Raw genomic sequence first — 24,031 nt, forward strand, 5'->3', positions numbered from 1 at the left:
AAAACGGTTTTATGTTTAAAAATAGAGTTTTCACTTTATATCACAATGTCCTTTAATTCCAATACAGAACCCGGCCTCTTTTAGCAGAGAAGCCCACATGATTTGAGTCATCGCTCTGCAGCACATTACTCTCTTCAGTACACAGCAAGTGGCGGTTGTGCAGATTTGGCTGGTGAATGTTAATGGAACACAGGAGAGCCATCTGTGTGTGTGGAAGTGCTGGAGAACACCGAAGCATCACTAAACCATAGATGAGAGTGGCGTGAGTAAACCGCCCTCCGCTTGGAATGAAACCAAATTGTTTTTACTACTCTTTGAGGTGATATTTTCAAATCTGAGGCACACGTTTACCTTCCTGTCCAACATATTACACCCCAAACCGAAGGATAAGAAGTTAATGTCAAAACAAGGTGGTGTTATTATAATCTAAACCATTTTATTTCATGAAAATACTAGCAATTGGCACTTATTATACAGTAAGAAAATTAAACTTGCCCAGAAAAAAATTAATGGAAAGTATCACGTCGCAAAGAGCAAATCCATTTCTCAAGAAGACCATACAATCAAAGACGAACCACAAAAACAATGAGCAGTCACTCCACCATGAATGATTTGACTTTAAAAAAATAAATCCATTTGTGCAATTGAGAGACCATAGGCTCAGACAAATAAAGCATAGCTTTCAGTGCGTCCCACGAATGTTAGCGCTCCAATCGTAAAAGATGAGCTCACCACACGAGCTTTTGAATGAAACTTCCAGAACACAAGAACTTCCTGAGGGCTTGTAATATGGGAGAACACACGTCTACAAATGCTTATACTGAAGAAATGTAAAACTAATATTTGAGAACTAAATTTGGTTTAGATGTCAGGCTGAAGATTCCTCAGATTAGTCTTAAAACTCTGTATTAAAGATCATATTCGTATCCCTTTCAGCTTTACACCTCTTGCTATTAACGTAACAAGAATAAGGGAGAACATCTAAATGAGGGACTAAACTTTTTTGCAATGCAAGCATATTATTTTATATACTTCTGCACATAAACTTGGGCTTCTGAGATTATTTAAAATTTTGTACATTCTGTAGTAATTTTGTTCGATTTGCCCACTTGAGCTTTCTCAAAAATAACAATATCTGAAACGTATAACAGCTGTAGATTAGTGTTATCATTTCTTTGGTGAAGATTTAAGTGATTCTATATATGGTTTCAGCTGAAATCTGGTTTAGTACATTCGCATATTAGGCATAAGAGGTGAGAATCTTATGGGCAAACAAGTGTCAAAGCAAGATTATATCACTCTAGTATATACAGAAATATTCAATGTGAAGGCCAAATCCTGGAGCCCACTTGGAAAACAAATTCTTAAAGACTTTAAATGTAAAAACCAACAAAATCTTGTGCTGTGAAACGATTACAATGTCAAAGTCCACGGACAAGTGTGTTCAACTGTAATCTCTCCAAATATGCCCACAAGCAGGGGCAAAGTATATAGAAACCAGCGTGAATAAGAGAAACAAATTGAAGTTTCTAGCCTTTGGCCTAAAGGATTCATATAATCAGTGCAAAGTGAATGCAAGTTGTTCCTCTCAAGCGTAATTTAAGAGCAAGCTGGAATGGGCTTTAGTATGTACATTATATGTGTCTTTACCTCACCCAAAATTTTATAAAAGACTAATTCAGTGTTAAGAAAGGAAAATTAAAAGAAACTAAACAAAATATCATCCATAATGATCAATAAAATAAAATACACGTGCAAGATGACTCCTGTAACAAGTCCAGCGCTGCTTTAAAGGTAGCTCGTAATGTTTCATGTTACTCCATGCACTCATCAGAAACCCGTTTGGAAAAAGATACCACTGTTCTGTATCAAAGGAAACAGTTGGGACTGTCTGGGAAGTAAGGCCTCCATGTTTTGCATATGACGCCCAGGTGACTCTCCTCGTGACGGCAGCCTGGTGTGCCGATGCCTGAGTGCTACAGGGTCGCCAGCACTCTGAAGAAGGAAATGATAAAAATACACAACGACTGTCCCACTCCAAACACCAACGCCTCCAAGGAGAACATACTCTTCCCAGCCGCCTTATAGACTCCTGCTATAGCTGCACCTGTAAGAAGACATTTTGTTTGTCTATACGCATTTCATATTCATTATTTATGACATATTTCAGGTGTAACTAGACAAAAAACAAGCTACATACTAGTGAGAACCCCTCCAAAGAGAGGCCCGATGATAGCCATGAGCAGGATGCCGATTGGGAAAAATCGTGCCATCTTATGTCTGCGGAGTGTTGCCAGAGCAAGGAGGGCGGCGGGCAGGTGGAACATCAATGAGGACACAACAGCCCACAGGAACACCCCATACCACATCTCTGCAACAAACAAAACGAAAGAAAAAAAGTGAGAAAGACATCACACAGTGGCATGAAGAAACACATTCAAAGCCTGAAGGTCAGCCAACAGAGTCTATCAAATCTTCCCACGCCTGTGATGTAAACATCTCCCACGGAATCTAAGAAAAGATATAAATGACTGGCATCATGGAATTTAAGACTGATAGTTAGTGAAGCGTCATTTGTTATATTATTACAAGCCTGTACTGTAATCCTGTAAATTAAATATTCAACTCCATATTTCTGTCACACAACTTGAAGATATTAGACCGACAGACAGATGGATGAATGAAATGGTAGACAGATGGATATAAAGACTGTTATACAGATAGATAGATAGATAGGTAGATAGATAGATAGATAGATAGATAGATAGATAGATAGATAGATAGATAGATAGATAGATAGATAGATAGGTAGGTAGAACAACAGACAGATAGAAAGCAAGAACAACGGATAGAATAATTGACAGACGTAACTTAACGATAGATAGATAAATAGATAGGTAAGTTAGAACAACAGATAGATAGAATGAACAACAGATAGAACGATTGATAGACAGACAGACATATCGATAGATAGATAGAAAGATGGATAGATAGACAGACAGATATATCGACGTCCATCTCTCTCAGTAACACCATAATTTCAGCAAACACAAGTAATATTAGCCGGACAAGCTAACACATTAGCATTAGATGCTAACCCATTACCAGTTTGAAAGCTTGACCACTTTTTCACTGTAAAGTCATACAAATAATACAACGCAATAATAGTATCTGAATCTCATAGTAGAACAAACATGAACTGATGAGTAATGTCGGCTGTGGCGTGGAGACTCACCGGAGAAATCGCACAGAGAGGTGTCGTTCCTCCCGCAGTTGGTCGCATTTGTCCTCGGTACCAAATTCAAACTGAGGATCTGCTGAACGAATCCCATCTCCACGTCCTGAATTTCTCTTAAGATCAACACTGCGATCATGCGTGAGAAAAGTGTCAAATCCGAATAAAAGCATTAGAAAAGGAATGTGGGCTTGAGCAGAGCGATTGTTTTTAGCACAGATGCTCTTCCATCTGCATCAACGTCCACTTCAACTGCGCAAACCCGATGAGTGCGCGGATTTACTCTCATTAAACTAAAAGCACTACCGATGCTCTGTAACACATTCGAAAAACCGGGAAATTAGTTTTAACGACCACAACTGTGTCAGGTTTGAGAGATTATCTAGCTGTCACCTGCGATTTGCGACAGGCTTGTGGGCGGGGCCTGTATGGTTGTAGCGCATGTCCCTTCGCGGTATCCATAAAGCATGACTCACATATCATATGGATAGAATGTGACTGTCTTTTGCTAATTTTATTCTATTCCATTCCATTCTATTCTGTTCTTAAGTTGTGGAGTGTTGAAATAGCCAGGCAGGCATATGAAAGAATATGAAAAAAATATTTTCAGCCTGTTGTTATTTATATACTATATTTTTACTTTTAATAATGACTAATAATAATATAATATAATAACATAATAAGCCTTTTATTACCTTTAATAATAATTGTTGTTGGTAATAAGTTAGTATTATATATATATATATATATATATATATATATATATATATATATATATATATATATATATATATATATATATATATATATATATATACTTTTTTTATTTATTCTGTCACTGTTTCTATGGTTGGTATGGTTGTCATCAAATAGAAGAGCTAGGAAGGCAGAATTTTAATAATTTATTTACTGTATTGTTTAATAATTACCTTAATAATACTATTTACCTTTAATTACCCGTAATAATAAAAATGAAGTAACTGTTATTATTATTGTTAATACATAACATTTTCTGTCATTTCTGGAATCTGAAGGCCGATGAGGCATTGAGTCTTTTATAGATCAGATGATGCTAGCAAGCTAACATGCTCGGCGTCTAGTAAAGCTAGCTGGTTAGCCACAGTCTTTCTTGTGATTGTTCTCGAGTATTCATCTGATTTTGCCGGTGATACAGCAGACCACACAGAAAAATAAGAATGAATTATTCGGATTACGACTCGGATGGTTATTCCTCAAATGAGGATAAAGACTATGTCCCTTCTGGTAAGAGATTTTAGCATGAAGTTAGCATGGTTGTAGCAAGAGCACAGATATAGCCAAGGCGTCTGTGCTCTATATATTTACACATATACTGCATCAGTTTTTCTTTTACATTATGATAGTGATATCATATGCAAACACAATTTCACAAAAAATATCCTAGCTAATGCTCATATTTAGATTCACACATGCTTATCTAGACAATGACTTCTCTCAGTATTATCTATTCTAGACTCTAGAGTGTAAAAGGTATATTTATTAAGATCCCTCTTTGAAGATCGCAGGTGTTTTATGTGATCAGATCCAAGCAGTGATTAATAGTTACTCCTTCCTGATAGATGTCCATTTGGCTGTGACAGTGATGACAAGGATGAAAACAATTACTGATATAATTCACCAAAACCCCTGCTGGTCTTTTATGGTCCTGTCGAGCAGTCTGAACCTTAGAAATTGGTTTGCATCATGAAGCACTGGAGGCTATTCAGTGGGTAGAGGAGATCCAACCTTTAAACATAGTGACTTGTTCAATTTCATTTTCAGCATTAACACGTATAAGTGCTCAATCTATATCCAGGCATGATTTAATTTGTAAGCCACAGAGAGCCTGAAAATGCCATTTGGGAATAATTATTATTTGTATTGCATTTTATGTGCGTTTATGTAGGGGTGGAGGTGGTCTGGACAATCTAGTTTCAATCGAGTACAGCAGAAACTAAAGGACTAAATAAAATGACTTTTATAAATGTAATAAATGATGGGAAATGAGGAGGTGGCATCTATAAATTAAAAAACAAGCTCGTACTGAGAGGAGAAAAATATAGGACATTCTGCCTTTAAGTGAGAAATATTCCCACTCATAGAGAAATTTGGGTCAATGAAATTGATAGGTCGATGTTATTGAAAATGACAGCAGCCCTTTTTAATAGTATTTATTTATTTTTCTTTTCGAACAGCATTGCACCAGTCCAGCAATGCATAGGAAATGTAGGCAATAATGCATCGTTAGTTGGTTTGTTTATTTAGTCTCAGGGTCATAAATATGATCCATTCACATTTTTTTCCTTTTATTGATCAGATGATAATCTGAGCGAGGATGACATGAATGAATGTGTGAAGGAGGACCCACTGGAAGGGGAGGATCACAACGAGCAGCAGTCAGGACATGTGAAGACGAAAAAGAAGAAAACTAAAGCAGACATTCCTATGAGGTCTGATATTAGTGACGTATATTGTAAACTCAACTAAATTCTTAAGTAAAATGATCTTAAAGTAAAACTGTCTCACTTTCCCATTATTTCCAAAGAAAAAGGAAAAAAGGATGCCTCAAACTGGCAGAAGATGGTGAGGGAGGTTCGGCAGGCCAGCAGAAAGAAGAAGATGAGCCAAAAGAAGATGATTTTGTAACCAAGCCTAGAGGGGAAATTGACGTTAAGCAGAAGAAGAAAGCAGATGATCTTTGGGCTAGTTTTTTGAGTGATGTCGGCCCTCGACCCAAAGCATCAGCTCCGAGTGCAGACTCTCAGCAGGTAACTTAAGAAACTTAAAGGGATAGTTCATCCAAAAATGTATTAAATTAAAATTCTGTCATAATTTCTGTTGGTAACCAAACAGTTGATGGGCCCCATTGACTTAAATACTATGGAAGTCAATGCCCATCAACTGTTTGGTTACCCATATTCTTCAAAATATCGTCTTTTGTGTTCAGCAGAAGAAAGAAATTCATACAGGTTTGGAACAACTTGAGGGTGAGTATATGACAGAATTTTCATTTTTGGGTGAACTATCCCTTTAAGTAAAAAAACACAAAAACAACATAAAGATTTCAGACTGGAAAAACCTGTAAGTTACCATGAAATCAAAATTGACATTTCTTTTTTAAAATAAATGATTTATCTCTACACATTTTTTCCCATCTATGTGCCCTTGTAATCTTTAATCAAAATAACCCCCTCACTCTTGCTACAACATCTTTTCTTTTCTCTTATGATGTGTTTAAAGTCTGCGTGAACCGGAAGTTGCAAACGACTTTTCTCCAGTGTTGTGACGTATTTCCAAGTGAAAGGGAATATTGAACAGAGGTCAGGGTTTTACTTTAGCGCTCCTCCTCTCCATCTCTGCTCATAGCAGACTAACGCTTTGAGGGGAGTGGTTAAGCGTTTTCAACCCAAGCCGTCAAACCGACGTCATCGGAGAAGGAACGCCATTCCAGACCGGAAGTAACTTTCCAGATTTTGATTAAAGATTACCACGGCAAACTATTTTTTTCTGTGTATTAACTTGCACGGATTAATTGTTCACCACAAGAAAGACTAGTAATATGCGCTAACAAAGTAAATAGGGTCAATTTTGATTTCATGTCGACTTTAATCGTGTGAGGGCAGGGCAACATGTCACTCACATGAGATCAACCAATAGCAAAACACAACCGTCCACCCAGCCAATCAATTCCCGATGGACAAATTCAAGTCTCGCCCAAAAGTTTCTTCTTCTTTGAGTAGCCATTTCACTTGGATACACATCAGAATAGGGAAGAAAAGACTATTTCAACTTCACTACATGTCGACTTTAGGAGTTGAGATATACAGTAGGTCAGCCTGTCAAAATCTTTTAGCTTTGCAAAAAACTTTTTTACAAAGTAGTTTGTTCAATATTCTTACAATTACTCACACATTTTACGATTTCATGTTTATTTAATTTTCTTGTACTAACATTTCTGTCTTTTATTTAGTTATATTTTCTTGTACCAACATTTCTGTCTTTTGTTTAGTTATATTTCTGTCTTGCCTTTTATTAAGTGATATTTTATTGATTTGGGTGAAAGATTGAGCTAACTGTGTTTTGCATGTGGTTCAGTGTCTTGGTAGTCTTGATTCTACGGTCAGAATGCGTTAAAAAAATGTAATACATTTTTTTTTGTATTTATTTTGTGCTGTTGTTTTATTAAACTGTCTCTTAGATTAATATGCATATTTGTTTTGTATCTCTAATAGTCCACATCTACAGCTGGCCCAGATAAGCCCAGTCAACCCTCTACAGCGTCTCAGCAGCAGGAGGACAAACCTAAAGAATCCTCCAAAATCACAATTACCAAGGTGTTTGATTTTGCAGGAGAAGAAGTTCGGTAAGTGAGACTGCCTTGTGTGACTGTGAGTGTTTTATATGGCCACCAGATGACAGCATACATTCATAAATCAGATGCAGAGCTGAGCATCTAGCAGTGATTGCTTTTTGGAAACAGTGCTTAAGAAATATGTTCATTTGTCCAAATAGGTAATTTCATTTAATAGTATGTACATGTTATTAATGAAGTCAAAACATACAGAAATATTTAGGTAATTTCAGTGAATGTTTCTATAGTTAATCACAATGCTGTCATCACATCTTAGCTTGTCTAGCTTGCTGCTTTTTAATAATTAATTCCAGTACATTGTGTTTATGAGCCAGTCACACACTCAAAGCGGAGCCAGTAAAATATTCACATCCTGCCAAGCACAAAGCACTGACAAGCTTTGAACTCGTTTGATGAACGCAAGATGTGATTTATATTAAGACTTGTTCTATAAAAAGAGTGCAGTGGCCCCAAAACTATTTGGACACTTTTGATACTTAAAAAAAGTATGAATTTTACTTCATAAATCACAAAGTATCAAACTAAAAGTGTCATCTGAAAACAAATGAATCCAGGTGTAGGTCATCATTTTAATGATTCACTTATGTTTGACAACATAATATATATATGCTTAGAAAAATGTTTTTGCAGTATTTCTTAAAAATTAAGTTTTACAATGTGTCCAAATGCTCACTTAAAGGGGTGGTATAATGCCCTTTTCACAAGATGTAAAATAAGTCTTTGATGTCCCCAGAGAGTTTATGTGAAGCTTTAGCTCAAAATACCCCACAGATATTTTTATATAGCATGTTAAAATTGTCACTTTTTGAGGATGAGCAAAAACGCACCGTTTTTGTGTCTGTCCCTTTAAATGTAAATGAGCTGTGGTCCCGGCACAGGGGGCGGAGCTACAACAGTTAGTGTCCTTTTACCTCACACAGACATGCACTGAAAATTTACATTTTTATGTTCAAACCGAAGTCAGACAATAATGGAGAGACTCAAGAAGAAGTGACAACATGTAGAATGCAACAGGACATTTCTGAATGGTTAGTTGATTCATTTAGGTAGTTTATGTGTAGTTGCCTTAGTCATTGATTAGCATATAAATTGTGTTCCAGGAGCGGGGTTTATGTACATTTTAGGGTTGATGATGTCACTAACCCAGGAGGAATGTCGTGTAGTCCATACCAGCCATTTGTTGTAGTCCTTAAAAAGCAATTTCTTTAAAAGCAAATATCTCCCTTTGCTTTGAACTTTGAGCTTCGTAACTTTACAGATGTTGTTTATGCTCAAACAGCAACATTACACACTAACTAAAGTTAGAAAAGTGAAATCATAATCAACCACCCCTTTAAGTCTAATATGTCTAATATGCTCACCAAGGCTGCATTTATTTGATCAAAAATACAGTAAAAACAGTAACATTGTTCATTGTTAATAAAATATTAAGCTATTTTCTATTTTAATATATGTTATATGCAACTTACTCCTGTGATGGCAAAGCTGAATTTTCACATAATAAAAATTCAAAAGAACACCTTTGAAATATAATTGAGTTTTAACATTGTAAATGCCTGTACTGTCATGTTTGATCAATTTAATGCATCCTTGCTGAATGAAAGTATTAATTTCATTAAAACAATCTCACAAACCCCAAACTTTTGAACAGTAGTTTATAATAACTTGTCAGTTATTTTTGAAGATTTTTAAAACACACAATGAGTTGATTTCTGACCATTATATCTCGTGTTGTGGTCCGCAGGGTCACCAAAGAAGTGGACGCAGACTCCCGGGAGGCCAAGAGTTTTCTGAAGGAGGAGAAGGATGAGCAGTTAGGGTCATCTGAGCCACAGCTGTCCGAAGCGCTGTCCTCTGGATCCAGGTACCAACACCCCGGTGAAACCCTTTAGGCCTGCGTTCTGTTGTTCAGTACATGTGAAATTACAGTTTACAACCATTGTGTCAGTTAATTAATGAAACAAAGTGGTTTTTAATGGTTCAGAAGTGAATAACTCATTAGCGCTTGACTATAATTAATTCTTTGTTATTGATGTTGTTATATTACAGTAATTAGATGTGATCTCCTTCAGTGTGGTTGGTGCTGATGAATGGAGGGAGACGTGTGTGTGTTTGCCGTGCAGGACTAGAGGGAATGTCAGACGTGTCATTGATCACTGACAGCTATGATAGCGAGTCTCTGATCCTCTAATTCCATATCTGCCTGTAGGGAAAACCAGCAACACACAAGTGTGTTTCAGCAGCAGTGTGCAGAGATGTGTATATATGGGTTTTTTCTTCCTAATGTTCTACTAAGAAATGGCCATTATCGTCCAGACAGGACGTCGGTGGAGTTTGTGTACGTTAATCATTGTTGTGATCTTCCTCGGGGTCTTCACCGCTCCTTACATAAGTTTATTTTGGACAGGCGCTCTTGTCTGTCCTCTGAGACTGTGAATATTTGCTGAATAGGAAGTCATATTTTTCCCCGCACAGGATATACAGTATTGGGCGTTGGCATGTGCAGCAGGAAAGCAGCTTGAACCCCACCTCTTCCATCCCTTTATCATCCAAACGACTGTCATGTCCTGAACGTCCACGCTAAAAATACTCTATATTCACTCGGTGTCTGCTTTTGATTTTGATGGCTTTTAAGTGCTGGGATATCATCGCTCAGTCAGCGTGACTTTAAATCAAGCCTCTTCATATTCCAATGGCTGTTTCGCTCCAGCACAGCAGGGTTCCTGCTTAAACTAGGCACAGAAAAGCCTAAACACAAAGGGTACCTTTCTCCAATATTCACTCGCTTCCCTTCTCTTCCTTTAAGCCTCTTTTGTGTGATTTGAGGTTAGAGGGCTTGAGTCAGCACTGTTTCTCTCGCGCACGCACACACACACACACACACACACACACACACACACACACACACACACACACACACACACACACACACATACACACGCAGGCACAGTGGCTCTCTGTTTCTCTACTTAACAGTGTCATACTGCGCCTCTACACAGAACTGCTGACGATAGTAATACACACACTTCTTCCTTCTCCTGCATTTTTGTCCCCTTTCCATGCAGACGGACTTACATTGTTACTTCTCTGTCAGAAAGGTTGGCATAGTTGTGAAAATGCTACACTTTACAGCAAGTGTTAACATTGTTTAATACATTAGGTACCACAAAGTAACAATGAACGACAGCTTTTTACATTTTTTTATTATTCTAGGTTAATGTTTATAAACATGCATAATATTGTTCACTTGTTAAGTTATGTTTCTTTATAATGCATTAACTAACATTTAATTATTTATGTTGTGAATGGGTAATAGTATACACTACCATTCAGAAGTTTGGCCAAGGATTTTATTCAGCAAGGACACATTAAATTGGTCGAATGTGACGGGAAAGACGTTTACATTGGTACAGATATTTCTATTTTTAACAAAGTTCAACTGAACAACATTTATTTATCAAAGAATCTGAAAAAATTATATATATCATGGTTTCTGATTTTTTTTTTTTTCAACATTGATGACAGTAAGGAATGTTTCTTGAGCAGCAAATCAGCATATTAGAATGATTTCTGAAGGATCATGTGACACTGAAGATGCTGAAAATTCAGCTTTGCATCAAAAATAAGTTCGATTTTAAAATATATAAAATTAGAAAATATTTTTAATTGAACTTTTTACTGTATTTTTTAATCAAATAAATGCTTCCTTTGTGAGCATAGATTTGTTAAATCAAAAAAATATATATTTTGGAAAAAAGATGGAAGCGAATGTAGAAATGAATTTTAACCTAAATAATTGCTGTTAACGTGCTGTACATTGTTAGTTCAAGATACCTACTGCACTAACTATTGTTAATGAATTAAATGTTATTGTTAAGTGTTACCAAAAAAACTATGGCTGCAACTAACTACTATTATCAGTTAATTTGTCGATTTATGTTGATTATTTGTATGATCAATTGGACAAAGAAGCCACATTTTATGCTTATTATTTTATCGAAAATAATTTAATTCTATACAATGGGCTTGATTTATGAAACTGATTTGAGCATAAATCGTTTGAAAAACGATTCGTGCTTTAATATTAGATTGGATGGAATGATTTATGAACGATTAGTTCTGCTTGTTTCGTGAATAAGGCACACACACACACACACACACACACACACACACACACACACACACACACACACACACACACACACACACACACACACACACACACACACTTGCACCCTCCATCTGTTAATTCTTCCCAGCAGCCCATAGGTGTGTGTGTGAGCAGGGTTCAAAATGAACAAAGTGCCAAATGCAAGTAAAAATTGGATTTGGCAAGTAAATGAAATATATTTCCTCACCAGTTGGCTAATAACTTTATTAAGAACTGTAACATTGCAAGGTTTAATATAATTGTAAATTGTTATTCTGACACCTTTTTCCTGAAATATTTACCATTATGCTGGACACGGCAAGTTTGCATGAATGTGTGAATAACCTTTAGGACACACAATTTGTGAGCACCATTTGTGTGGACACCACAGACTGATGTAACCTCACTGCTAGTGGTTCGAGTGTGGAGCAGCGTTGTGTAGTTCTGTGTTGTCTAAGTGCTATCGATCACAGAACCAGCCAGATTTACTGATGCTTGTTCTGAGCTCCAGTGATAGCTTGATTGATTGTCTAGTGTCTCTGTGGTCTTATCGCAGAACTTGACTGACGTTGAGGCCGAGCTCCATGTAAGCACTCAGAAACACACAAACAAATCTGTACTTTACGGAAATGAAATCAAAGCTTGCGTATTTACGTACGTTTTTAAGGGCCAGTTGCGCAACACACTCAAACGGAGTCGGAAAGAAATCTGCCCCTCGGTCTTCCTGTTTCTGTTCCACTTGGCTTTCCGTCAGCTTGCTGTACGTGAGTGAGTAACACAACTTACAGTGGTTCTGGGAAACCTGTGTGTATGTCCACTTAAACGAATGATTTCCACATGCGCCAGTCTCGGCTCTGCTTTTCTAATTATAGATCCTCATTTCTAGGACCCTAAAAATAGGACTTCGCTCCCCATTATTACAGTACAGTCACACACCTCGCTCTTCGTCGGGTCAAGCCATGTCTGTGTGTGTGTCTGTGGACAAATCTAAAACCTCACTTTAATTCATAAATGGAGTAAAAAAAAGACTATATTTGAAATATTTTATAATATTTCAAATAAATGTACTCTGTTCATATTTATAAAAAATATTATATTAACTATTTAAATTAAGAAATATTATTATTAGTTATTTATAAAAATTTAAATATTATAAAAATTATACAGATTTATATATTTAATAAAGCTACTTAGTTACTAGAGACGAACCCTAAACGCATTTTATTATTTGTTTTTAGGGTTATGTTTAGCTTCTTTCCCATTATTTTTCAATGTAAACACTAGACGTCTCGCATCTTTTGCAGTGTCTTGTATAATTTTGAACTTCCGCATTTTTTGAACGCCGTATCATGATGATACGGTGTTCAAAAAATGCGGAAGTTTAAAATGTAAAAGTTCAAGAAGTTAAACTTTTAAAAATGCGTCTCTTGACCTTTTTCGTTCCACTGACCTGCGTCTCACATTTTTATCAGCAAAAAAGTCATTCTGTGTGAACAGCCCTTACACTTGTTTGTGCGTGTGTTATTGCCGAGAACTGTACCATCACTGTTGTGTGGTTTGCTTGGATAGGAAACTTGTTATTTTTATTTAAGTTCACACAAACAAAGCGAGAAGTATTTTGGTCTGAGCCGTAATATTAATAGTTCCCCCGTCGTGCATGCTGTTGATGCTTGCACGTGTTGCAGTATTCAAATTGTCTTGACATGAGTCTAACCTCTTTGTTTCATGATTTCTAGTTCTCAGTCTCACGCACAGGGCAGTATAGTGAGTATTCGTGAGTTATTGGTTCCTCAGACTCTGTTTAGATGCCAATGAGATGAGTAAAACTTGGCTGTTTCATAATAATCCATACAGCAGTGGGGTATATGCCATGTTATTTCAGCCATCACGATTCTTTTAGTTTTGTCACATATTGTAAGCCATCAATGCCTCATGTCTTGGGCTGTGTTTAGAAACCTGGGTTAAGTGCCTTGCTCAAGGGCAAAGTGGTGACTGATGGCTCATGATGATGCTCTCTTTATATAGAAACATTGCCAGGCCTCCGCTATTCCACAAAACTAGAATTATATTGCCTGATGAAATCCACAACCCGACATCATTAGCACTACGCTCTAACACACACGTTTTCAAACTGGAGCCTGAGGGACCCCCACAGTGAGTGCTAACGGGGCCTTGGAAAATTGTTATATACATTTTTAAACAGTTATTTATATAACTTTTTTTTTTTTTTTTACTCCATGACCCTACGCAAGACAAGGGGTTTGGAAAATGAATGGACGGATTAACCAAAATCACGTAACAGGATATAAACAGGAATATAAAAGCTAATGATTTAATTTGGGAAACAACATGTTGTCTAAGTATTTTTTTCTCACACAATATACATCGATCTTGATAAACTTTATATATCTGCATTTATATTTTACAAAGTGGGTACTTTACATTAGGACCGTCATATTGGTGGGTCCTTAGCATCAAAAAAGTTTGAAAATCCTGCTTTGACCAAATGAGCTAATGACTCCCTCAGTGTGAAGTTCAAACTAACTATATTTCTGTTACTAGCTCAGATCTCTCACCACTCCACCGACCCATAATGAGGTCACACTGAGCAGAGGGAAGCTTGTTCTGGTCTAAATGGAGAAGGCCAATTCAGGATTTCATTAGCAGACCTGAAATGACCTGTTCCCTGTCTCCTCACAGCTGGACACCGTGTCAGCCGGTCCTCACGCTATAATGAATGCATATTAACTGAAGTGAGGGTTCGATATCACGCCCCCCTCACCGCCGGACACATCAGAGCGCTGCCGCTGCGTGCTCCGTCTCCCAGCTAATGCTTCTGACAAAACCAGGCCACTCTTCACTCCCCTGGCATCTAAAAATGTGCCGTGGCCCGAAAGAGAGTTTCCTGTATGTCAGTGTGTGTGCTCCTGCCAAAACAGATGCAAATTCTCCCAAGTGGCTGCATGTTAAACAAGCGATCGCAGAAAGGCATCATCTCGGGAGGCGGTAAATATGTGGCAACAAACTGCGGTTGTGCCTGACGGTATTGTATCGGCACCTTGAGACGTTCAGCTGATGTTTATTTATACCTTTTTAATATTTCCGTCAAGCGTTTAAACCATTGCGATGACCTACAATCAAGCTTCAGCTCTGAATGCAGAATCGCACATAAAATATTGAGTGTGTTTACTTCAATTTTCAAAGCAGTGCTCAACTTTTTGGGTGGAATTCACCACAGACACTTTTAAAATGTCAAATCAACCCTTGCTGTTTAGACACTTTACCTCCCTCCTGTTTTTCCACGGTTCTTTAGAGCTCCATCAGCTTCCATTCAGCCTGTCAATGAGACACAACTAGACCACTTCAGGCCTCGTCAGCCCTCCTCTTCAAACCATGGTTTGTGACGGCTCCTCTACTTGTGCCAGGAAGTGTATTTCCGTCCTTGTTGACGCGCAGCTGCTGAGCCTCAATTGTCTGAATGTTGAGGGGAAAGTTGGGTGATGCTATCCATTCCAATATTGTGGAAACAGATGGGGAAAGTCACTTTGGGGGCCACTCCAGACCCCCTTCCAAATTTCACTGCCCCTACCGGTTTCGGTTTCCCTTGAAATACAAAGAGAAAACCCTTTCAGGAAGGAAATTAGGCTCGTTAGACGCAAAATGGCTGGAAGTGATTATAGTAACTCACTCTTATCGGTTATGCAGATATAATGAGGCCATAATTAGCTAAGGAAAGCTTTACGGATTTGTGCAACTACCAAACTGGCCTCTTTTATGTTAATATGTGAGCGGAATGAGGATCAGAATGTGAGGGAGAGAAAAAATGACGAGCAGGCGTTGGCGCTGAAGATGGGAAATGTACTGACAGCTTGGAACTGGGACACTTGTAAGGTGAACAAAGTGTGACAGCCTTGTGCTCACAGGGCAGAGACAGACGAGTGACGGCTACATGTACATACCACACACTCAGTGCTGACTTAATCTGAGATGATCCTTTTAACAGTGCTTTTTTAAACGAATTTAACCAACAGATCGCCTACAGCCCATTCGCTGACAACATTAGAAAGTATTTTCTTGATCTGGCAAGCTCCAATCTGATTGGCTGACTGTGCAACTTCTGGGAGTAAGGGCTTTTTATGACTCTGGAAACAAAGCTGTGTTTCAAGGTACTGGGTTGATGCTATGAGGGCTTTTTTTCTGCCATTTTTTTATCACAGTTTTCTATACAGCCGGTTTTGGAGGTTGTGGCACCATTATTTTCTTTTTTTTAATGCCAGTCTGTATTGTATATAAGTTTTGTATAAAAAAAACAAGGAAGTGAACCCCCTACCAACTACTTTGAACATTTTAGCAATGACATAGCAATGTTCTGGCAACCTCCCGGAACACCTGCTGGCATCATGGAAGCAGGTTTGGCACGGCCCTTGCATTCACGGTTCTTGTCTATTGTCTATGTTTGTGAAAATATAATAGTCGTCCTGTTACCTATTGGGCTGTATGAGATAACAACTTTATTGTATCCTGAAGCACTGCAAAGACTTCAAATGAGTTGCTCAGTTTATTTGTATCTTGAGGATGCATTCCAGTCTTTCTGAGTCTGTTCCACATCTTGTCTAAGACACACACGCATGCACATACATACGGTTTATACACGGATATGCTCAGACCCACAGAACATAAAGATTATTTTCGAAAAGCTCGAGGCCAGTCTTGTGTGCATGTCACAGACTCTCGGAGAAGCTTCGAAAGGACAAACCACACACATATGTTTCTTAGACAGTTTCCCCAGCAACTACTGAACATCCAAAAACAAACCCTGTCTGTGTGTGTTTGAGATGTAAGGCTTTATCTCTTCACACGTCTCCTTACATCTTTCTCCCGCAGCGCTCAGTTGAATTCACCGTTGGGCTCAACACTTTGTCCGTCTATGCTGAAAATATCTGCACTGTTACTTTAGGTGAGAACAGGAGGAGAGAGAGGAACTGGTTCCTCGTGGGTTCACAATTGAAATGCATAGTATAAATAAATTTAAATAGCATTTAACCCTGGATTAACATAATTCCCAACTGTTGCAATCCTCGGTTCGAAGATTAAAATACAATTTACACACCAAACTGCATGTTTAAGTTAAATGAAACATGAGGCCAAAATGTTTTATTGAACAATATCTAAATAGCCATAGACTCAACTTTTTCCTGTAAACTACCGTAGGTTAATCTTCGTATTTATATTAAGATGAATAACATTGGACAAGGTCAGCGTGTGACATGTTTTAATAGTTGCCGATGTTGTCACACTGCTCTGGGTGTCATGAAATGGAAGTTGCGATAGTCTTTTCTTCCTTATTGTGATGTATATAGTGAAACGGCTTCTCGAACAAGAACAAGTGACGGGCGTTGACTTGAGTTAGTCCATCGGCAATTGTTTGGATCGTTGGATCTTTGTGGTTTGCTATTGCTGTGATCTCATGTGAGTGACAGGTTGTCCTGCCCTCATCATCAGAGAAGAGAAGAGATGTTGCTGCATAATGGAGGGGAAGGGCATATAAAAAAAAAAAAATTATGTGCACAGATAAATCATTTATAGTAATTACTGAAATATTCCATAAAAAATTTCCATTTTGATTTCCATTTTGGAGACCAAGTCGTCTTCTTATGGCAAAATGAATACAATAACAGGAAAAGCAGAGGAATGTTTTCTAGCTCTTTGTTTCCTCTAGATGCTGAAACTAAACTCTGTGTGTTTCTGTCTCTGTTTAAAGTGTATGAATAATTAATGAGACAAGCACTGAGGCAGATTGTGATTGGTTGTCTGTATTACAGGGATAAAAGTATTGCGAACACCCTTTTATTAAAAGTGTCCTTAACCCAGAGTTATGCATAGTGGAAGACTGTGTGAGTCATAGAATACATTGTGATGTGCACAAGTGAAAACTTGAAGCTACAACTAACCAACACTGCACTGGATGCATTAAACATGGAATAGACTACTACACAACATTTACAATCTGAACAGAAAAACTGCATCATACACTAAATGACTGAGGATCACACACTACCAGAGGTTCAGGTCATTCCGAACACACATGCATCATTGCTAGGAGACGCATTTCAGCTCAAAAATATGAAACATGTAAATTGGGACAAAAATCTGTGCAAAAGTTGTCTAGTATATTCTAGCCTTTAGAGTATTTTGTTTTGTTTTTAGCAAACATTGAGACGCAGCAAGTTTGTTTGTGTATATGAAAGGCTCAAATCACAGCTTAGGGTCTAGGCGGGGCTGTAAGTGTCACTAAGTCCAGGTGGCTGATCACAGGGGCCAGGGGCCTGGAGCATAAAAGGTCTTTGAACTCTAGGTCTTAGCGCTGCAGGTGTGTTTATGTGCATGTTCATTAGTCGTCTATGAGCAGGTGTGCTGCTCATTGTTCACAGGATGTAAATCTGTCGTTCATCGTATTAGGGGCGGAGCAGAGATGCTCAGAGCCTCATATTCCAACCTAAACTGCTCTTTAAAGATCTAAAAGGAGGAAGAAAAAATGGGACCCTATCATAATTATGGGATCATATTTAAAATAAACACACAAACCAAGATATGCCTGATCTCTTTGGCAATACTTCATTTGTATGTGACCGTCCTTCACAGGAAATGCGGCTTTTGCAAATGACAGTGTAGAATTTGCATGGTCCACACTGGTTCGTTTTACAAATTAGACTTTTTTTGGCTCTAGATTGTGCTTTTTTACAAGTAACATCCAAATGTTATGCTGCAGTACACAGTTTGATGTTGTAATGATTCTGAAGGATACATTTAAATATCTCTCTTTTCCTCACAGTAGTACATTGAATCTAAGATTATCACACTTGGTAAAGGGTAAGTTCACCCAAAAATGAAATTTCTGTCATTAATTACCCAAACCCCCCATTGACAGCAACACCATTACCACTTTTAAGGCCCAAAAGGGTAGTAAAGACATCATTTAAATTGTCCATGTGTCTACAGTGGTTCAACCGTAATGTTATGAAGTGACGAGAATACTTTTTGTGCACAAAAAACCCCTAAAATAATGACTTCTTCAACTATTTCTTATTTTTCGTGTCAGTCTCTGACGCTATTCACGTTTTATACCCAATGCAGCATTTCCAGGTTCTACGTCAGAGCGCCGGCTCAGTATTGACTAGCTCCTGTGTGCTCACATGAACAGCGTCAGAGTTAATTGTGGTGTTTAAAAAAAAAAAAAAACACAATTGGTGATTTGATGCTGTACCATCTGTGCTTTAAAGAGAATTAGAGATGCAACTTCTCTGAAATGGGATTAGCTTTCCATTATAGCAGTTATAGCAACAGTTATAAAACCCAAACCCGGTCTGACCCTGAATCATTGTCTCTAAATTCATCATCAAAGCAATGTCATTGAAATAAAAGATTAAAAAAATTAATCTATATGTGTACCAGTCAACCTCACCTTACTTTTAAGCAAGGACACATTAAATTAATCAAAAGTGAGATGAAGTTTATAATGTTACAAAACATTTATATTTCAAATAAATGTTGTTTTTTCTATTGATAAAATAATCCTGAAATATTGGAATGATTGTTGAAGGATCATGTGACACTGAAGACTGGAGTAACGATGCTGAAAACTCCGCTTTGCCATCACTGGAATAAATGACATTTTAAAACTTATTCGAATAGAAAACTGTTATTTTAAACAGAAATTTTATTTTAAATAAATGCAGCCTTGGTGAGCATAAGAGACTAGTGTATTTCCAAGTACCCATGAGCAATGATGGCTGGTTTCAGATCACGTAATCCTTACACCAGTTACCATTGAGATGAATGAGAGCGTTAACAGATTTATTATAGACCTCCTTGATCATGAGCTGAACGTTAGAGTTGTGTTGCTTGTGGAAGTTTTTAATAGCAACTTAAATTTGATCTTTGCTGTGTATTTACATGCGCATGAGTGTTGGTAGCTCTTTTTACTGTATATATTTTGGATTGTGCATATGCGAGTGAAAACATTAGCTACACTAACATTATCTGTTTAAATATGCGTGTGGAGGATGTGCGTGTCAACGCTGTGTGATTTGATGTGTATTGTGTAACCCTGCAGTCTCTCCTCTGGCTGTTCTTCCAGTTTCCGCTTGTCAGACAGAATGTGGGTCAGTGAGGCTGTGCTGGGGTCTCATGGAGGACGTGAGCGTGGGGTTTATAGCTGCGGTTCACAGGCTCAATCCCGCACTTGCTCGTAAATATCTGGTCTGCAACTAGGCCGGTGTCCGTGCCTTAGGCGGAAAAAGCCCATTAGATGAGTACGAGCAAACAGGCTACTGATATAATAGAGATGAAGCGTTCGGGGGTTAGCTGGCGTCCATCTCCCATGATTCCCTGTTGTGCCTTCTCTTATGATGTCACAAAGGCTGTAATTACTCGGAGTGGAGATGAAGAGACTTGTCAACCGACTGCTGTTCAATGGCGAGTTTATGAGCCACTCAGTGAACTTGCGATGACATAAACCGAAATAATGAGGTTGGGGAATCTACTTCCTGTCTTGAAAGGAATCGCAATAGGATGTTCCAGCCTTTTCTTCCCCCTCGACAAAGTGCTGGGACACGTTGACTGTGTGTGTGCCTTTAAATGAGATGATAACAAGACTATGGTCATGGGAGAACTCTGACTGCAAATAAACAACTAAATTCACAGACTTCTGGGCTGCCCTGTACATCCTGTGTCCCTTTAGTGGCAATTTGTGTGTTTTTGCTTTTTCGGTGCCCATGTTGGCATATAGTCCAGTATATTGAATTTGATTGGCCTGTGAGTGTGTTGTATGTACAGTATATCTGTTACATCATCTTTCTCTGTTTGAGCACTATGGTTGATGAAGCAGGATACAGTCACCTTGGCTCCGCGTTTAGCATTCTGGCCCAGCGTTGTGTACTCTGGTCTGGCTCCCGGCCCAACGTTCACATCGACGCTGCTGCATGGCACACAGGATTGACTATCAGTTGAGCCCTGATTGTATATTGATTCCCTGTCAGAATAGGTTTAAACAGTGTTCCTGTTTCTCTCTGTGTGTACATACTGGTTCTGTTGACTAAGCTGTTATATGTTATCTGTTGTATGCGATATGAATATATGCGTGTATGTATGTATGTGTATATATATATATGTGTGTGTGTGTGTCTACGATATGTTAGAACTGAAATGATTTCAGTTTCCTAAGCAGATACAGCAGGTTTCCAGTGATTGAACAGTCATTTGTCTTTTTACACTTAAAGTAAAAATATTAGCTAATCAGATTAGAATAGTTGGTGTTTAATATTCAAATATATGCAGAATTTTTGACCAATAAGATTCTGCTATGGGCAGGGATACTGCTTTGTGTCGGCTGTTATTTTTGAATTCTTACTTTTGAATGGACAGGAAAATGTACTGCTGTCCCGTGGCAAAAATAAACAAATATTTAGAAGTACTGTATAAATTATTATTATTTTTATTTTTTATTCACACAAATACAGTTTTGTTGAATTGAATTGAATACCATCCAAATTTTAGAAATGAGCCTCCACATTAAAAAAAAACACTACATAGTCAGTGTGAAGTAGTTTGGTATATTGTCAGTATACTGTTGATTTGGTCATATTAAAATCTTTTTGTGAAATCTTATTGTTTTTCATGCCAATATTTGTGACTTTAATAAGCCTTCAAACGTGCAGCAGTCAAGTCTCCCCATATGAAATTTGGAAGTTTGTGGATGCAGGGAACTATAACGGAGGGAATATAATTACAGTATTGATTTTGCCATTATTGATTTTTACTTTTCGCTGCCTTTTTTGCTCCCCAGCATTATTTTTGTGGGTTGTCTGGCTAGACGGCGGCTACCGTAGTAAAAGATCTGCACTGAAACAGCTGTTATATGAAACAATATTATAATATTCATGTATAATTAATAAAACATTGAAATAATTTACTTTTATCGATTAAACAAGGGTTCTAGAGCTGACAAAGTTTGGATAATTTAAGGTAAAATACAGGTTTGATTTGTTTAATATTTTTGGTCTAACTATTTTATATTTGAATTGACTATTATTGTAAAACGTGGGAAATGGTAATAATAAAGAATGATTTCCTGTCCACCTATTTACTCCTAGGAATTGAAGTGGCATTAAATTAAACCTGCAGATGTGTTAAAACATTCCTCTTTTTTTTTTTTCTCTTGCATGTTTTTTTCTTCCTGTTTTTCTCCTTGAATAATGTTATTCGCACAGATGTTAGATGCATTTTGTCAGACATTTAGACATTAGTCATGTGTGTGTGTGATTGTGGATCACCTCATTCGTACGTTTTGAACACACAAGTCCTGCTAAATCGACTTAATCACAGTGACGAAACTGTCTTGCAGTTCATTAAGAAAGTAATGAAGTCTTTTTACCCTGCAGTGAAGTAATACAAGTTCAAGGCTGTGAACTTGTATTATATATAATACACAATAACTTCGTTATATATTCAAAATATTTTCAGCTTGAAGCAAAACAGTGTTAACAACTGATTTATCTAAGGGATTTTAATTTTAATGACATGACATTGTGATTATTCACTGCATTTTTAAACCGATATTGCAACAATGGCAGAATTGTTTACTTTTTATTTGTAGACTTTCATTCATTTCGTATTCTGAAAACAATTGTACCATCTTCCTGTACACGCATACACGTACACACAATTTTCCTTCTCGTTCCTCATGGCAGGCTTTCTCCTATGACTCGCCTGAGCGTGAAACCGTCTGTCCTTGGACACCCCGGTACCCTCTAATGCACCCCAAGGTCCTATCGCCGGCCCTTATTCCCCCTGCAGACCCCCAACACACACACTCACTCCCCCTGGCACCCACATATGAGAGGGAGGGCCGCTGGTCTGGACTCTTCAGCTCTTTCATTCCACAGATCGTTTAACATTTCATTACTGCAGCCAAGCGCAACCTCAGTGTCAAGATGACTTTGGTTACGTTCAAAACACATCTTTGTTCCAGCAGCACGTTGCGAGAAACATACAAGCCATGTTATCGCCAACATAAGATTGCCTCTACCTCCACTTTGGATCGTCATTTTATGTCTTCCTGCATTTATTAGAAAAAAAATATTTTGATGCAGATGTTCTGTTTCTTCCACTTTAAAATCAAACCAAAATATCACTGGAGCCTTCAAAAACACGTTTTAGCCCTTCCCGGTTAGAACAGCCATTTATAATATTTGAAAATCCTGATCCAAAATATGTTTATCTTCCTTCTTCTAGTGTGAAGAGGCCAGCGGGCATGGGGAGCATCCTGAATCGCATCGGGAACAAAAAGCAGAAGATGAGCACTTTGGAGAAGTCTAAGATGGACTGGGATGCCTTCAAAACGGAGGAGGGCATCACAGACGAGCTGGCAATCCATAATCGAGGCAAAGAAGGGTATGTTTAAGCCTCATTAGTGACCCAGACAAACACATCATCTCATATTATCTCCCATTAGTGTCTCACACTAGCTTCCGAGATTTTCATCAGAGCTGAATAAATATCATTAAGTGTCTTAAGTGCTCAAAGCCACAACGTGCTGGCGTATAGTATTTCACTGCAATTTTTATCATACATTACAATTCATTAATTATTCACTGAAGTTAACTGGACGGTGAAATGAATGTATTTGGGGTAAAACCATATGCTGCACATGCATTTGATTTAACATGCTGACCTTTGCGGTTGACTAGGGATGAGCATATAGAGAAATTTTGCCAAGTGCAAAAAAGTTCGCATATTCTGTTCTGGACAAATTATAAGGCTGGTCATTACCGTTTCTCAGTCAAAAGATCTGTGTTGTCTCTTGTTGGTTTTCTGCATACGTGCTCATACATGTGTAGGAGAGATGTGGGTGCTAAAATATGTGGCCTTGCAGTGCTGGTGTCTGCTCACCAGTGGTGGACAGTAACGAACTAAATGTAATTCGTTACTGTACTTAAGTAGTTTTTTTGTGTATCTGTACTTTACTGAAGTATTTAAATTTGGGAAGACTTTTACTTTAACTTCACTACATTTCAAAGTCAAATATCTTACTTTTTACTCTACTACATTTTCAAAATCAGTCGTTCCTTTTTATATAGTGGATAAAAACTTCAAACGAGCTAACAATCACAATACAGCGCGCGCTTTGATTTGAACTTGCCTTGGCGGTATCTATTAAGGAGTATGGGGAGGCTGCAGACCTGGAGCCGGTAGATAT

At 37.9% G+C, this 24,031-nt stretch overlaps 2 protein-coding genes across 2 annotated transcripts in view; one reads left to right on the forward strand and one right to left on the reverse strand.

Annotated features, from left to right (window-relative positions):
- Positions 1-3,771, reverse strand: tmem170a (transmembrane protein 170A). The gene is made up of 3 exons (XM_079621333.1): positions 3,236-3,771; positions 2,201-2,371; positions 1-2,107 (listed from the first exon to the last, which is right to left on the reverse strand). Exons 1-3 carry the CDS (start codon positions 3,372-3,374, stop codon positions 1,977-1,979), a joined length of 441 nt encoding a protein of 146 aa, XP_079477459.1. The 5' UTR covers positions 3,375-3,771; the 3' UTR covers positions 1-1,976.
- A 486-nt stretch (positions 3,772-4,257) lies between these two features.
- Positions 4,258-24,031, forward strand: part of cfdp1 (craniofacial development protein 1) — a 31,302-nt gene continuing 11,528 nt past the window's right edge. The window contains exons 1-6 of the mRNA XM_079621334.1: positions 4,258-4,498; positions 5,571-5,703; positions 5,799-6,021; positions 7,486-7,616; positions 9,370-9,489; positions 23,068-23,226. Coding sequence (XP_079477460.1) covers positions 4,432-4,498; positions 5,571-5,703; positions 5,799-6,021; positions 7,486-7,616; positions 9,370-9,489; positions 23,068-23,226 — 833 coding nt within the window. The 5' untranslated portion in view covers positions 4,258-4,431. The remainder of the gene's footprint in view (positions 4,499-5,570; positions 5,704-5,798; positions 6,022-7,485; positions 7,617-9,369; positions 9,490-23,067; positions 23,227-24,031) is intronic.

This window comes from Phoxinus phoxinus, assembly GCF_949152265.1.
Source record: "Phoxinus phoxinus genome assembly, chromosome: 8".
NCBI lineage: Eukaryota > Metazoa > Chordata > Actinopteri > Cypriniformes > Leuciscidae > Phoxinus > Phoxinus phoxinus.